At 42.8% G+C, this 18096-nt stretch overlaps 1 protein-coding gene across 1 annotated transcript; it reads right to left on the reverse strand.

Annotated features, from left to right (window-relative positions):
- Positions 1-1853: 1853 nt before the first annotated feature.
- Positions 1854-8594, reverse strand: LOC124261875 (synaptic vesicle glycoprotein 2B-like). The gene is made up of 3 exons (XM_046696243.1): positions 8354-8594; positions 3234-3393; positions 1854-2037 (listed from the first exon to the last, which is right to left on the reverse strand). The coding sequence occupies exons 1-3, from the start codon at positions 8586-8588 to the stop codon at positions 1854-1856; spliced, it is 579 nt and encodes a 192-aa protein (XP_046552199.1). The 5' UTR covers positions 8589-8594.
- Positions 8595-18096: the final 9502 nt, after the last annotated feature.

Genomic DNA, 18096 nt, shown 5'->3' on the forward strand with positions numbered 1-18096 from the left:
ACCAGAACTGGGCTTCACAAATTGTACCCATGTGGGGAATCGAACCCGGGCCTTCGGCGTGACGAGCGAACGCTTTAAGCACTAAGCTACCCCACCGCCCCTAGTAGGCTGACAGGTGGTATGAGGAGGAGAGTGCAGGCTGTCATATCGTCACATAGAGGTTACACTCGATATTGACCTTAAATCGTGTAAGACATGCAAAATGACAAAATGACAATTAATTCAACATTTAACATTCCAGGGCCTTGTACAGCATGAAAATCAGCGGGGGGTTTAAAATATGAGCAATTATCATCATAAAATAAACATGGATTCTATTCATTTTGTCATTTTATGAGTCAAAGGATGATACAGGTCAGAAAAACTCATGTTTTTCCATCGTGGTCGCCACGAGATGTTTTATGTATGTGTTGGAAACCTTATCACTGCAAAAATACAGGGGGTGCTTAATTAAATTCTTTGTATATAAATAATGATACTATACAGTGTGATAACTCCTTCATAATCCTATATATCTGTAGTCACGATGTGGGTGAAATACTGCCAAAGTGACTTAAAATATTAACCCACTCACTCACTATATACTTGTTATATAGGCACTGAAGTCCACCTTCATTCTGTGATCTGACTGTCTGTGCTTGTTTGTTTTTTAACGCCGCACTCTTCCAACTACATGGCAGCGGTCTGTTATTATTCAAGTCTGGACCATACTATCCAGCGATCAATAGCATGAGCATTGATCTATGTTATTGATACGATGACATGTGTCAACAAGGTCAGCTAGCCTGACCGCCGGATCCCAGGCATGGGCTCCTGAAAACAAAACTCTTAAGTATCTTTGCTTTCATATTTATTTAAAAATGCCCATAAAAAGAAACAGTTTTATCACAGTGCTTTCTGCTGGCAATCCGAGAAATAGGGGCAACATGTTACACAGCCACTTTACTGGGCGCAGCCATTTTACATTACTGCCGCTGTTCCAAGCCTTGCTACGATTGACTCACTCACTAACACTGACCAATAGACGTTCGCCGTACATCAGTGTCATGAACTTGACACAGAATTCCACAAAATTAAACCAGCTTGACACGAATCTCGGCTAATACATCTCAAGTGTTTTTGTTACAAAAGCTAAGATTCTCATGATTACACATAAAATATGAGCCCAACCATCGGGCTAGTAAGATTTATTTTTTGCCAGCCCTCCACAGAATTAACCTGTCTCGGGCGTTCGGGTGGGCAGTAGTTTCCTACACTGTTATTTTCCATTGTTTTAAGTTTTCTGGTTGTGATATATATCAGCTCTGTGTCATTCAACTGAAGAAGGAGTTTTTGTTTGGACATGTTTGTTACTTGTTTAACACCACACTCAGCAATATTCCAGCTATATCGTGATGGTCTGTAAATAATCCAGTCTTGACCAGACCATTCAATGATTGACATCACGAGCATCGAGGATATGATGTGACCTGTGTCTACCAGGCCTGACCCGTTAATCACCTTTTACGACAAGCATGGGTTGTTGAAGATCAATTCTAACCCAGATCTTGAAAAAGGGGTAAGACTCTGAAACGTTACAAAATCAAACATTAACATCCAAAAATATTTTTGACTCATCATTTCTAAGGATGATCCTTGAATTATTCTGGGCGGTAAAATACGTTGTGGACAGTAGGCATCAAGAAAACAGTATTCCTGATTTAAAGGGTTTCCCTGAAAAAAAGAAAACCTTACACATGACTACTCTCCAAAAACAGCGCTTGCAAAAAGCTCCGTACAGAGTCTCTGAACACCGTCCCAATGCAATCCCTGTACACAGATGTGGGGTATGTGATGTTGGGAGATTCTGCACATCAATGAATGTCAACGTCGGTGGTGTTCGGGAGTTTGATGGACGTCAGGCCACCCAGACACAGCAACACGGCCACCATGATCATTGGTACCGCGCAGTGGATGTCTACAAGTTCACCGAACACCACGTTGCCGAGGATAGCGCCGATACGAGCCATGCCTATTTGGACACCGAATGCTGTAGTTCTGTAATGCAGATTTAGGCAGTTTGGATAATGGTGTATTCCACAAAGAGTGAGAGAGTGAGTTTTCAAGGTTACCTATCACTCCGTCGTCAGGAATGAGTGAGTGAGTTTAGTGTTATGCCGCTTTTATGTTCCTACAATATCACAGTGGAGTACATCAGAAATGGGCTTCACATAATGCAACCATGTAGGGACCCAAACCCAGAAATTCAGCATGACAGGGTGATACTTTAACCATTAGGCTACCCCACCGCCATCCAATGCTTTTTCTGGTCAATACAATTTGGCCTATCTGTGTTCATATACAGTACATAAAGACAAGTTCAAAAATCTCATCGTCCGACGCCCTGTTCAAGTCAGATTTCATTTTGGGCGATCAAATAATGGTGTCTTATTTGTCCGTGGGCTACCAGATAATTTCTGGAATGTTAACGGTTTCAAACTGAAAATAAACTCAAGATTTCATTTCATACCTGTTCAAAATATAGCTATTAAAATTTGACACGATACAAGAACGAAATGAAGTAACTTTCGCAATGATAATGATCTTTCTTCGTTATTTGTCAGTCCTCGATCGGGGCCTCACAGTAAAGCTATAGAAACCAAAGCGAGCATTTCTATAAATAACTGACCAGTCACTGACGAGAAAGCTGGCATGCACTCGAGTCGTCAGTCAGGCTGAGACAGATTAGCTGACGACTGAGTTTCAAGATTCGTTGTTAGAAAAAGGTGACAAAAATTGATCAATAGCTTGTTACAATTATTCAGTTACATTCTTCTACCCTTTATACATCACAACATAACTATATTTTTCACTTTGGGTGTAAAAGTTTTTGACCTCAAGTTGGACATACCCAAATCAGTACTATAATGTAATTCAGAGACCATATACCGGTAGATGGTCTCTGTGTAAATCAAATCTAACATATTGACAGTACTTTCAGTAGAATTTGATTGGTTAGTTTGTTGTTTAATGCCATAGTCAGAAATATTCCAGCTATATGCGGCGGTCTGTAAATAACCAAGTCTGGACCAGACAATCCAGTGATCAACAGCATGAGCAATCAACCCAACTGGGATATGATGACATATGTCAACCACATCAGCGAGTCTGACCGACCGATTCCATTAGTCACCTTTTACAACAAGCATGACGAATTCACGGGTATGTTTGGGAAGAGCTGGAGTACAACATACCTGACGTTGGTTGGAAAGAGCTCTGTGGAGAGAACGTCAAGTGCGTTCCAGCCGATGGTGGAGACGGCTCCGAACACGCACGATATTGCTACATTCTGTACCTTGGTTTGTACGAACCATATGGAGAACACAGCTAGCCCTGATATACACATGCTGGATGCTGCAAGAACAGAGAAGAGTCAACCATGAACACCGCCAGCCCTGATATATACATGCTGGATGCTGCAAGAACAGAAAAGAGTTAACCATGAACACCGCCAGCCCTAATATACACATGCTGGATGCTGTAAGAACAGAGAAGAGTCCACAAGGGGAGGTAACCATGAACACCGCCAGCCCTGATAATACACATGCTGGATGCTGCAAGAACAGAAAAGAGTTTACAAGGGGAGGTAACCATGAATACCGCCAGCCCTGATATACACATGCTGGATGCTGCAAGAACAGAGAAGAGTCCACAAGGGGAGGTAACCATGAACACCGCCAGCCCTGATATGCACATGCTGGATGCTGCAAGAACAGAGAAGAGTCCACAAGGGGAGGTAACCATGAACACCGCCAGCCCTGATATATACACATGCTGGATGCTGCAAGAACAGAGAAAGAGTCCACAAGGGGAGGTAACCATGAACACCGCCAGCCCTGATATACACATGCTGGATGCTGCAAGAACAGAGAAGAGTCCACAAGGGGAGGTAACCATGAACACCGCCAGCCCCGATATACACATGCTGGATGCTGCAAGAACAGAGAAGAGTCCACAAGGGGAGGTAACCATGAACACCGCCAGCCCCGATATACACATGCTGGAGGCTGCAAGAACAGAGAAGAGTCAGCAAGGGGAGGTAACCATGAACAAGGAAATAGGAATCAGGGTATATTCTTCCCTGAATACTGTGTGTGGTGTGATGTGTGTTGTGTTGTGCTGTGGTATGATGTGTGATGGGGTGTGGTGAGATGTGATTTAGTGTGATGTGGTGTGGTGTGCCTGTGGTGTGGTGTGGTATGATGTGGTGTGGTGTGGTGTGGTGTGGTCTGGTGTTGTATGATATATGTTGCGTTGTGTTGTGTTGTGTTGTGCTGTCTTGTGGTGTGGTGTGGTGTCTTGTGGTCTGATGTTGTGTGGTATGATGTGTGATGGGGTGTGGTGAAATGTGATGTGGTGTGGTGTGGTGTGGCTGTGGTGTGGTTGTGTTGTGTTGTGTTTTGTTGTGTGGTGTGTGGTGTCTTTTGTGATGTGCTGTGGTATGATCTCATGTGATGGGATGTGGTGTGATGTGATGTCGTGTGGTGTGCCGGTGGTGTAGTCTGGTGTGATAAATGTGGTGTGTTGTGTTGTGTTGTGGTGTGGTGTCTTGTGTTGTGTTGTGGTGTGGTGTCTTGTGTGATGTGGTGTGGTATGATGTCATGAGATGGGATGTGGTGTGATGTGGCATGGCGTGATGTGATGTCATGTGATGTCATGTGATGTCGTGTTGTGTGGTGTAGTGTGGCTGTGGTCTGGTGTGATGTGTTGTTTGGTGAGGTGTGATGTCATGTGATGTGGCTGTGGTGTGATGTCGTGTGATGTGCCTGTGGTGTGGTGTGGCTGTGGTGATGGTGTGATGTTGTGTGATATGGATGTGGTGTGATGTGGTTGTGGTGTAGTGTGGTATAATGTGGTGTGGTGGGGTGTAGTGTCTTGTGGGGTGGGGTGGAGTGGTGTCTTGTGGTGTGATATGGTGTGGTGTGATATGGCTGTGGTGCAGTGTGTTGTTGAGTGGTGTCTTGTTGTGTGATATCGTGTGGTGTGATGTGGTGGTGGTATAATGTGGTGTGGTGTAGTGTCTTGTGGTGTGGTGTCTTGTGGTGTGATATGGTGTGGTGTGATGTCGTGTGATGTCGTATGATGTGGTGCTGTGTGGTGTGGTGTGATGTGGTGTGATGTGCTGTTTGGTGTGGTGTGATGTCATGTGATGTGGCTGTGGTGTGGTGTGGCTGTGGTGTTGTTTGATTAGGCTGTGGCTGTGGTGATGGTGTGATGTTGTGTGATGTGGCTGTGATGTGGTGTGGTGTGATGTGATGTGGTGATGGTGTGCCTGTGGTGTGGTGTGGTGTGGCTGTGGTGTTGTGTGATTAAGCTGTGGCTGTGGAGATGGTGTGATGTTGTGTGATGTGGCTGTGGTGTGATGTGGCTCTGGTGTGCCTGTGGTGTGGTGCGGATGTGGTGTGGCTGTGGTGTGCTTGTTTTGTGGTGTGGCTGCGGTGTGATGTGGTGTGGTGTGGCTGTGGTGTGGTGTGGCTGTGGTGTGGTGTGATGTGGTGTGGTGTGATGTGGTATGATATGGTGTGGTGTGGCTGTGGTGTGGTGTGGTTGTGGTGTAGTGTGATGTGGCTGTGGTGTTGTGTGATGTGGCTGTGGTGATGGTGTGATGTTGTGTTGTGTGATGTGGCTGTGGTGTGATGTGGCTGTGGTGTAGTGTGGTATAATGTGGTGTGGTGTGGTGTAGTGTCTTGTAGTGTGAAGTGGAGTGGTGTCTTGTTGTGTGATATGGTGAGGTGTGATGTGGCTGTGGTATAATGTGGTGTGGTGTGGTGTAGTGTCTTGTGGCGTGGTGTCTTGTGGTGTGATATGGTGTGGTGTGATGTCGTGTGATGTATGATGTGGTGCTGTGTGGTGTGGTGTGGTGTGGTGTGGTGTGATGTGTTGTTTGGTGTGGTGTGATGTCATGTGGTGTGGCTGTGGTGTGGTGTGCCTGTGGTGTTGTGTGATTAGGCTGTGGCTGTGGTGATGGTGTGGTGTGGCTGTGGTGTTGTGTGATTAGGCTGTGGCTGTGGTGATGGTGTGATGTGGCTGTGGTGTGGCTGTGGTGATGGTGTGATGTTGTGTGTTGTGGCTGTGGTGTGATGTGGTTGTGGTGTAGTGTGGTATAATGTGGTGTGGTGTGGTGTAGTGTCTTGTGGTGTCGGGTGGAGTGGTGTCTTGTGGTGTGATATGGTGTGATGTGGCTGTGGTATAATGTGGTGTGTGTGGTGGTGTGTGTTATAGGAGTGTCTTGTGGTGTGGTATGGTGTGGTGTGATGTGGTGTGTGATGTCGTGTGGTGTGGTGTTATACAGTGTGGCAGGGGTGTATGTGCTGTGGTCTACAGTGTTGTGTGGTGTGGTGTGTTGTTTGGTGTGGTGTGATGTCATGTGATGTGGCTGTGGTGTGATGTCGTGTGCTGTGGTGTGGCTGTGGTGTAGTCTGTTATGGTGTGGTGTCTTGTGATGTGATATGGTGTGGTGTGATGTGATGTGGCTGTGGTATAATGTGGTATAATGTGGTGTGGTGTGCTGTAGTGTGGTGTGGTGTGCTGTGGTGTCTTGCGGTGTGATATGGTGTGATGTCGTGTGATGTGGTGTACTGGTGTGAGTGTGGCTGTGGTGTGGTGTAGTGTGGCTGTGTGTGGTGTGGTGTGGTGTCTTGTGTTGTGTTGTGGTGTGGTGTCTTGTGGTGTGAAGTGGTGTGTTATGATGTCATGTGATAAATGTGGTGTGCTGTGGTGTCTTGTGGTGTGATGTGGTGTGGTATAATGTTGTGTGATGGTGTGTGTTGTGTGATGTCATGTCATGTGGTGTGGTGTGCTGTTGTGTGGCTGTGGTGTGGTGTGGTATGATGTGGTTTGGTTTGGTGTGGTGTGTGGTATGATATTGTGTGGTGTGGCTGTGGTGTGGTAGGACATGGTGTAGGACATGGTGTGGGTGTGGTGTGGTGTGGTATGGTGTGGTGTGGTATGATGTGGTGTGGTGTGATGTATGTGTGTGTGTGGTATGGTGTGATGATGTCGTATGATGGTGTGTGTAGTGTGATGTGGTGTGATGTCTTGTGTTGTGTTGTGCTGTGGTGTGGTGTGATGTGTGTGGTGTGATGTGTGGTGTCTGTGTGGTGTAATGTGGTGTGGTATGATGTGTGATAGGGTGTGGTGTGATGTGATGTGATGTGATGTAGTGTGATTTCATGTGGTGTGGTGTAGTATGATATCGTGTGTGATTTGGTGTGGTGTGGTGTGATGTAGTCAGCATGGTGTCTTGTGTTGTGGCTGTTAGGTGGTGTCGTGTGGTGTGCCTGTGGTATGGTGTGAGTATGATGTGGTGTGGTGTGGTCTATTTGTGGTATGATGTATGATGAGGGGCGTGGTGTGATGTGATGTGGTGTGATGTCGTGTTGTGTTGTGGCTGTAGTGTGGTGTGGTGTGGTGTGGTGTGTGTGGTGTGATGTGTGGTGTGATGATGTGGTGTGGTGTGATGATATGGTGTGGTATGATGTATGATGATGTGGTGTGGTGTGATGTCATGTGGTGTTGTGTATTGTGGTATGGTGTGGTGTGGTGTGTATGATGTCATGTGTGTGGTATGATATCGTGTGATGTGGTGTGGTGTAGCATGAGTGTGGTGTGGTATGATATCTTGTGGTTTGGTGCAGTGTGGTGATATAGTGATGTCTTGTGTTGTGTTGTGTGTGGTGTGGTGTGGTGTGGTGTGATGTGTGGTGGTGTGATGTGGTGTGGTATGATGTATGATGTGGTGGTGTGGTGTGATGTCATGGTGTTGTGTGGTATGATGTGGTGTGGTGTGATATGATGTGGTGTGGTATGATGTCGTGTGACACAGCCATTTACTAAGCTGTTCATCAGAATTTACTCGCAAAATGCTAACCGACATCCATCAGTGCACTGACAAGTCAATATCAAATTACTTACAGTGAACAGCAAAGATGTACGTGTGTGCATGCAGGCATAGAAGAGGCGGTGTCGTGAATGAGAAGGAAGTCTGACTTTAGGCGTGATATTTTGGGAACAATATTCCCGTTATATCAGATCCTGTCAGCTTGAGGGGGAGAGTTATTACCAGTTACAGTAAAACTCATGAGGGTAGGACTCGGGAAGATATAAACACAAGCAGGACAAACTTAAACTTGAGACCATCACAGAGTCACAGGCTACTGGCTCCCCAAAGGGAGATAACTCAACACAGTAATTATGCTGCCTCAGATGACCAGGCCCCTAGCATGACATATTGTTTGGCATCTTTTCAAATAGATAAGAACATTACTGTTATGATTATTAATATGAATTCCATCTTCTCACAAAAAACACTCACAAAGTAGTAGTTTTCTTCCAAGTCTGTCCATAAGGAAAATGGTGAACAAGTTTCCAGGAAGGTTGGATGCTGCTGTTAGGAAACCCTCCAAGAAGATGGTGTTACTCGGCGACTCGCACATGGTCGTGTTGCTTTGGTCGTCGGTGGAGTTGCTGATAGTTGTGTTGATGGGTCCGGGGTCGCATGGTGTCCCTCCGAACTTCTCAATCCGACTGAACAGCTCGGGGAACCACATGAACAACCCGTACAACCCCAGTACCAGGAGGCTGTTGAATAATGGAAGGAGGCTGTTGAATAATCGAGGGAAACAGGGAGGGTAGGAGAGTGCTGAATGATAGAGGATTGCAGGGAGGAGACAGGAGGGTGTTGAATGATGGAGGAAGGCAGGGAGGGAGAAAGGAAGGTAGGGGAGTGTTGAAAAAACTCAAAGAAATCCTCGAAACCAAATCGTTCCTTTCATCAGATCCGCATCAAAGTCGATCTCCAGCATCAAAAGTTTCATAAATCGTTTCTCGAAATCATTTCAAAAGGCAAATCGATATCCGGGATCAAAATCTCAGAAGTCATCGTCGATCGAACGTTTCCAGATCGGCACAAAATCGTCGTCGATCATAAATCAAATCAAAGTCAAATCCGTCAAAGTCGTCATCAAACGTCGAAATTTCAAAATCAAACTTTCAAAGGATCAATCAATCGTCGATCAAAATCAAAGTCGTCATCAAACGTCGATCGGCGTTCCGTCAAGAAGTCATCAAATCGGCGTCGTCAGAAGTCGATCGATCTTTCATCAAATCGTTTCAAAGAAACTCCGTCGAAGTCGTTTCAAACGTCGAACGTCGATCCGTCGTCATCCGGTATCGTCGATCGACATCCGTTTCGTCGGTCAAATCGGTATCGACTCAAAATCGAATCGATCGACATCAAAGTTTCAGACGTCGAATCGATCGGCATCGAAATTCAGAACGTCGACGTTCGATCAATCATCGTTTCGTCGATCAAACTCGAAATCGTCGTCGAAATCAATCAAAGATCAATCAAAAAATCGCGCGTCATTCGTCATCGAGAAAGGCATCGAAATCGCGCGTCATCATCTCGAAATTTCGAAAAATCAATCGTCGTCGTCGGCTCAAAAATCAGAAAAATCGAAAAAGAAAATCCAGAAAAGTCAGAAAAATCAATAAATCAGGAACTCGAAAAATCCGAAAAATTTCAAGAAACTCAGAAATCAATGTCGACATCCTCAACTCAAAAATCAGAAATCGTCAAAAATTCAAGAAAAATAAAGGAAAAATCCGAAAAATAAAATCAATAAATCTCCGGAAAAAACTCGAAATCAAAATCAATGGGCTCCTCGAAAAAATTTCAGGAACTCATCCAGGCAAATAAACTCGAAAAATCAAAAGAAAAAGTCGTCATCAACAAAAACCAGAAAAATCAATAAAATACTCAGAAGAATTTCAAAACAAAATTTCGAAATCGATCACGGCTCAAACGTCAACGATAAATCAACTCATTTCAAAAATGTCAAATCGACAAAACAAAATCAGAATTTCCAGATCCGCGAAAAATCCTCGAAAGCTCGCGAAATCGAAAATCAGAAAAATCAAATCAGGAAAGATCGAAATCATCGTCGAAACTCAGAAATAAATCAAATCGAATTTCAAATCCGTCATCGGCATCAAAATCTTCATCAGCATCAAAGCGTCGATAAATCGGCAAAATCAGCGTCAGCGTCGTCGGCGTTTCAAAGGCGTTTCGAAATCATCTTTCAAAGTCGATCCTCGGTTTCAAAATCCATTTCAGAACAAAGGAAAATCGTCGATCGACTTTCAATCGACAAAGAAAATTTCGAAATCCGGATCGTCATCGGATCGTCAAAGTCGTCGTCAAAAGTCGAAGTCGAAAGGGTCGTCATTTCAAAGGAACAAAGGAAAATTCAAGCTTTCCTTTAATATTTTCCAGTTTTTATTAGTATTGGGAATCTCACAATTGATGATTGGTTCATTAGAAACGAGCAATCATGAAAAAAACTTGGTTAGTGACATTTTTCAGATTTTCCTATTCAGGTTGTTATTGCAGATAGGTTTAACATGATGCAACTTGCCACTTCAAAGTGATGACAAATATTTCATGTACATAAAATTCCTGGTGCATTCCAGAAATGTTCAGTCAGTATTTTTCAGTAAGTTTCAATGAAATGTCAGACACAAAATGGAAAAGGAATTACTCAATCTTGAATGCTGTGTTTAGTTTGTTTTTGTTGACCGCCACACCAGGCAATTTCAGCCATGTAGCGGTAGTCTGTAAATAATCGGATCTGGACTAGACGATCCAGTGATCAACATCATGAGCATCAATCTACGATACTGAGATACGATGACATGTGTCAACCACGTCAGCGAGCCTGACCACCTGATCCTGTTAGTCACCTCTCGACATGAATGGGTTGCTGAAGACCAATTTTACCCCGGATCTTCAGAGGGATATTAGTTTTAAGGGTCAACCCAGTGATTGATATAATAAACAACTTTTTCATGGGGATATGTTTGTTGTATACAGGGGGGTTGAAGCCCATATCCTCCATTTTCTTTTTATGATGCAACATAGGTGTGACCTTTGTTTGACCCATCCTCCTTCGAAAGTCCCCTTTCCGGCCCAGGTGTTTGTGACCTTCAGGTTCAAGTGGTCTGTGATTATTATTCAATTATCTTATGAGTGGTATGAGTTTGCCGACTCGAGTGTTCACACGACAAACTAATGCTTATATATATATATATAATTTTGATAGTAACCAACAAGCCCGTTTAAATTGAAAAGGAGCCCTAAGGACACCAGAGATTCAGAACCTGAGGAAATCTAGACTTGTTTTATTTAGGGTTTTAGCACTGCAGAGAGGGTATGTGGCAGTTGGGAAAATAATGTGGTTCAGGGACAGTGAGACAGACTAAGCATACGCGTTCAACGTAGAATTAATATCACACAATGAGGGGGGAATTTAGCTGCTATTTATAAGGTCAAAATATCACAGCGCATTTTGTTAAATCAAAGTTTAAAATGTGCTGTCACACAAGGAACAACACCGAATGTTGAGTATTACATATCTGTCAACAATAAACGGTTGTGGCTGTTAAAATTCATGTGGGTCCGTATATGCGTGAATTGGGCGCAGTCTATAGGCATTAATACAAAACACTATGCTATTCTGCATAGCAGAATCGCTTGCTCGCTGAGCCGTCACTAAAGAGACATGTGACAGCCGTGATTGGATGAAATAGTGTAAGGTGTTATGTTTGTTAAAAGCACCAGCATCCAGTCATTAAAACTGACCACCATTTTAAAGTATTTAATGCTGTCATTTGTATCACTTATGTGTGTACAAATTATGTTCAAGTAGGTGACAGTTGGTGCGGACCTGGGAGGGTTGATGTGTTTAGCTTCCTATGTGTGACTTCCTGTGCTCGCGGTTCAAGTTGACCAGAAATTGTTTTATTGTAGGTTAAAGGTCAGACTGTAATCATGAGTACATGGCATGGATAATTTTTCAATTTGATGTTGAATGTATGCTGACAGGCGGTCAGCTTCCGTTATGTAGGGAGACAAGTGTCTGACCGGAATTAAATACAGGAAATAGTAAGCAGTTGACGACTGATGGTCATTGAATATCTCAAGTAGTTTGGTTGTACAGCGATGAAATGATTTAGCATTTGTCATATATATCACTGAATAAGAAATATGTGTTCTGCTGTAAAACTTTCACTTTTACTCAACATTTTAAAAACTTTACTCTCAAATTGCAAACATAAAAAAACCCATCTTATGTCCATGTTAATGACACTTATTTGACATCATGTGACACATAGGTTACTCACATGCCGTTAGTCGCCTCTTACGACAAGCATGGGTTACTGAAGGGTAACCCAGTACTTCATGGGTACAATACATTAAGAAACAAGAGAGATATACAGATTTCATTGTTTATTAGCTCCGTTTCAAATGAGTAGACATTAAGATAGGAGCTCTCCCAAATGCCTACTTTACATCTGTTGTCTTATTACCCTTCCTCATTGACCTGTCCTTCACTCTCTACATCAGATGTCATTTCTTTACAATCATCATCAATTCTACCCAAGACTTATATTGGTACAATTTTGAAATCACTTCATGATACATATTATTTAGGATTTGTGAATAGCATAGTGTTTTGTATTAATGCCTATAGACTGCGCCCAATTCACGCATATACGGACCCACATGAATTTTAACAGCAACAACCGTTTATTGTTGACAGATATGTAATACTCAGAACATTCGGTGTTGTTCCTTGTGTGACAGCGTATTTTAAACTTTGATTTAACAAAATGCGCTGTGATATTTTGGCCTTATAAATAGCAGCTAAATTCCCCCCTCATTGTGTGATATTAATTCTACGTTGAACGCGTATGCTTAGTCTGTCTCACTGTTCCTGAACCACATTATTTTCCCAACTGCCACATACCCTCTCTGCAGTGCTAAAACCCTAAATAAAGCAAGTCTATATTTCCTCAGGTTCTGAATCTCTGGTGTCCTTAGGGCTCCTTTTCAATTTATACAGGCTTGTTGGTTACTATCAAAATTATATATATACTCTCGAGTCGGCAAACTCATACCACTCATAAGATAATTGAATAATAAACACAGACCACTTGAACCTGAAGGTCACACACACCTGGGCCGGAAAGGGGACTTTCGAAGGAGGATGGGTCAAACAAAGGTCACACCTATGTTGCGTCATAAAAGAAAATGGAGGATATGGGCTTCAACCCCCCTGTATACAACATATGTTGATGTGTTGCTGACAAACAAAGGATCAATATCACACTAAAAGGGGGGATTCGAAACGACCCAGATCGGATTATACCGCCAGTTATCACCACCAGTTCTACAGTGCAGAATATTTGACGTTGAACCCGGCGAATGTATTTAAAACATTATTTGATATTAAAATGGGTTTTTTTGTAACAAATTAGCTCGGGGCTGTCTGGTATTACTAGTAAACACACTCTCTCTAATGGACAAGGTTGTGTTTCATTCGTTGTGAGAAAATGTATGTCTCAAAATTAATATACCTACATGCAGCATTAGCTACCACTACAGGAGGGATTGGCAGATGTACAAACCATTTCGAATATCGGAATGTTGATAACAGGAATGTCATTTTGTCCCAGAGTTTCAGACTTCTTCTCAGAGGAACCTTTCTCTGGAGACAGAAAATGAATATTGCCAAGGGACTGGTTTGGTTTACGTGTGTTAGGGCGTTGGACTACTCACTCATTCCAGATACCGGCACTTACTCACTCACTCACTCATATTCCAGATCCCGACACTCACTCACTCATTCATATTCCAGATACCGGCACTAACTCACTCACTCACTCAGTAATATTTCAGCAACCAGCTTTGTCGCAGGGGTATGCAAATAATCGAGTTAGGACCAGACAATCCAGTGATCACTATGAGCATCGATCTACGCAACTGACATACGATGACATGTGTCAGCCAAGTCAGCGAGTCGGACCACCCAATCTCGTTAGTCGGTTTTTACGACAAGCATGGGTTGCTGAAGGCCAGTTCTATATATTGACTTACGTGTCATGATGAATGGTACATACTGATCAAAGCAAACCATCTTCTTCTAGTATGAACTAGAGAGCAGGTAAAACTTCAAAAGCATTGCATGATGAATAACACCTGCAAACATCCAAATATGTTATGCTCTTCAAGTTATAAAATATCAGAATATAAAGAACATTTCTGTTATCATTTAAACATGATATATTTCAAAATAACCATTTCACCTGTCTTGTGTCTCTGTTCCAACGAAGGATGCAATGAAAGTTCCAGAACTGACTTTAATGCCATTCAACACTGTGCCCTAACCAATCAGACTGACGCAGCCTGTTTGCTTTATGATATGCGCAAATATGGCATATCGGAAATGTTGATGGCCAGCTCCAAGCTTCTTAAAATACAATTACACCTTGTTGTTGAACTGTTATACTCACCAACCCGAAGAAGAACCCTTGAAGATCCGAGATAGAATGATCTTCACCAACAAATACGTGTTGTAAGAAGCGACTAACGGGATCGGGGGGTCAGACTCACTGACATTGTTGACACATGTCATCGTATCCCAATTGCATAGATCGATGCTCACCTGTTCATCAATGGATTGTCTAGCCCAGAGGCGACTGCCGCCATGTAGCTGGAATATTGCTAAATGCGGCGTTAAAAGACAACAACGAAAATTAAAAATATATGATAAATCAAGAGATATATTTTGCTTAGAATAAATGAAAAGAAATAGAATGCAGAACAATAAACTGCAGAACAGCATACATTCCATTGTAACAGTGATACATATCATGTGTACTCACCACGTTGTTTTCAGTGCCCATAGTATTGCAGTGACAAGAATATATCCCTGCTGCTGGATGAACAAAGCGGAAAAAGCCAGGTACACAGTATCTTTTGCCTCTCTTGGCAGTTCCTACAATATTGGAATACCAAATGTTGTGGCTCGGTCAAAAAGCAAATTTTACATGCTTTCCTACAGTTTCGGTAGTTCCTAGAACATTTGAATATCGGCTGGGGAAAAAAGCAAACTTTATAGATTTCCCCACAGCAAACTTAAAAAGGAGTTGAGCTGAATTGAGTTTTACGTCCCATCGCCATTGTTTCAGCCATCTATCGACGAGACCAAGTCTGCTCATATACATATTTGAGTTACAAAGTTTAAACGAGTTTCTTAAAATGTATATGTTTTCATTACACAATTATCAACAAAGCCATAATTAATATAAACTGGTTATTCCTTCACAGAACTGAGCAGGTTGGTCAACGAGAATAGACAGTATATGTCTTAAAGAATTTGAGTTCAGTTAGGCTTTACGTCACATCGGGATTACTCCAGCCATATAGTGACGAGACCAAGTCTGCATTCATAAACATTTGAAGGTACAAAGGCCAAATGAGTTTGGTTTGTTTAAAACCGATATATTCATTACATTATTATTTAGAAACAGAAAATGTCATTACACCAAATCTCGCACACGGGGGTCGTAACTTTGAGTCCAACTCGTTTCCATGGAAATGGAAAAACAATCAAATTCCCAAAATGTACAAATAGCTAACTCTGACTTGTTTCCATGGAAACAGGGAAAATTCAAATTTTGAGAAATACCTAAATATCAAAAGGCAACACTTTAGCCCTTGGGTAATACAAGTTCCAGGTTTGGTGTATGTAAATCTTTCATGGTTTTCAAGTTGAACTCCGGAAACGAAATTCAACCCTCCTTGAGATACCTAGGCCAAATTACTTCTACGGAAATCAAGAAAAATAAAATTTCCAAAACTCCGAAAGACACCACTTCAGGATCTGTTTGATATGTCTGCTAAGTTGTTGTGACCATATATCCTATGTAGACCATCCGCCCTGTTGTGACGATATATCCTATGTGCACCATCCACCCAGTTGTCACCATATATCCTATGTACACCATCCAAACTGTTGTGACCATATATTCTATGTACACCATCCACCTTGTTGTGACCATATATCCTATGTACACCATTTACCCTGTTGTGACCATATACCCTATGTACACCATCCACCATGTTGGGACCATATATCCTATGTACACCATCCACCCTGTTGTGACCATATATCCAATCTACCCTGTTGTGACCATATATCCTATGTAGACCATCCACCATGTTGGGACCATATATCCTATGTAGAGCATCCACACTGTTGTAACCATATATTCTATGTACACCATCCACCCTTTTGTGACCATATATCCTATGTAGACCATCCACCATGTTGGGACCATATATCCTATGTAGACCATCCACACTGTAGTGACCATATATCCTATGTAGACCATCCACACTTTGTGACCATATATCCTATGTAGACCATCCACCCTGTTTTGACCATATATCCTATGTACACCATCCACCCTGTTGTGATGATATATCCTATGTACACCATCCACCCAGTTGTCACCATATATCCTATGTACACCATCCACACTGTTGTGACCATATATCCTATGTACACCATCCACCTTGTTGTGACCAAATATCCTATGTACACCATTTACCCTGTTGTGACCATATACCCTATGTGCACCATCCACCATGTTGGGACCATATATCCTATGTAGACCATCCACCCTGTTGTGACCATATATCCCATCTACCCTGTTGTGACCATATATCCTATGTAGACCATCCACCCTGTTGGGACCATATATCCTATGTAGACCATCCAAACTGTTGTGACCAGATATCCTATGTACATCATCCACCCTGTTGTGACCATATATCCTGTGTAGACCATCCACCCTTTTGTGACCATATATCCTATGTAGACCATCCACACTGTTGTGACCATATATCCTATGTAGACCATCCACCCTGTTGTGACCATATATCCTATATAGACCATCCACCCTGTTGTGACCATATATCCTATGTAGACCATCAACCCCGTGTTGACCATATATCCTATGTAGACCATCCACACTGTTGTGACCATATAGCCTATGTAGACCATTAACCCTGTTGTCACCATATATCCTAGGTAGACCATCCACCCTGTTGTGACCATATATCCTATGTAGACCATCCACCCTGTTGTGACCATATATCCTATATAGACCATCCACACTGTTGTGATCATCTATCCTATGTAGACCATCCACACTGTTGTGACCATATTTCCTATGTAGACCATTCACACTGTTGTGACCATATATCCTATGTACACCATTTACCCTGTTGTGACCATATACCCTATGTGCACCATCCACCATGTTGGGACCATATATCCTATGTAGACCATCCACCCTGTTGTGACCATATATCCCATCTACCCTGTTGTGACCATATATCCTATGTAGACCATCCACCCTGTTGGGACCATATATCCTATGTAGACCATCCAAACTGTTGTGACCAGATATCCTATGTACATCATCCACCCTGTTGTGACCATATATCCTGTGTAGACCATCCACCCTTTTGTGACCATATATCCTATGTAGACCATCCACACTGTTGTGACCATATATCCTATGTAGACCATCCACCCTGTTGTGACCATATATCCTATATAGACCATCCACCCTGTTGTGACAATATATCCTATGTAGACCATCAACCCCGTGTTGACCATATATCCTATGTAGACCATCCACACTGTTGTGACCATATAGCCTATGTAGACCATTAACCCTGTTGTCACCATATATCCTAGGTAGACCATCCACCCTGTTGTGACCATATATCCTATGTAGACCATCCACCCTGTTGTGACCATATATCCTATATAGACCATCCACACTGTTGTGATCATCTATCCTATGTAGACCATCCACACTGTTGTGACCATATTTCCTATGTAGACCATTCACACTGTTGTGACCATATATCCTATGTAGACCATCCACACTGTTGTGATCATCTATCCTATGTAGACCATCCACACTGTTGTGACCATATACCCAATGCAGACCATCCACACTGTTGTGACCATATACCCCATGCAGACCCTCCACACTGTTGTGACCATATATTCTATGTAGACCATCCACCCAGTTGCCACCATATACCCAATGCAGACCATCCACACTGTTGTGACCATATATCCTATGTAGCCCATCCACACTGTTGTGACCATATATCCTATGTAGACCATC

This window comes from Haliotis rubra, unplaced genomic scaffold, assembly GCF_003918875.1.
Source record: "Haliotis rubra isolate DU_JTF1 unplaced genomic scaffold, ASM391887v1 Scf813, whole genome shotgun sequence".
NCBI lineage: Eukaryota > Metazoa > Mollusca > Gastropoda > Lepetellida > Haliotidae > Haliotis > Haliotis rubra.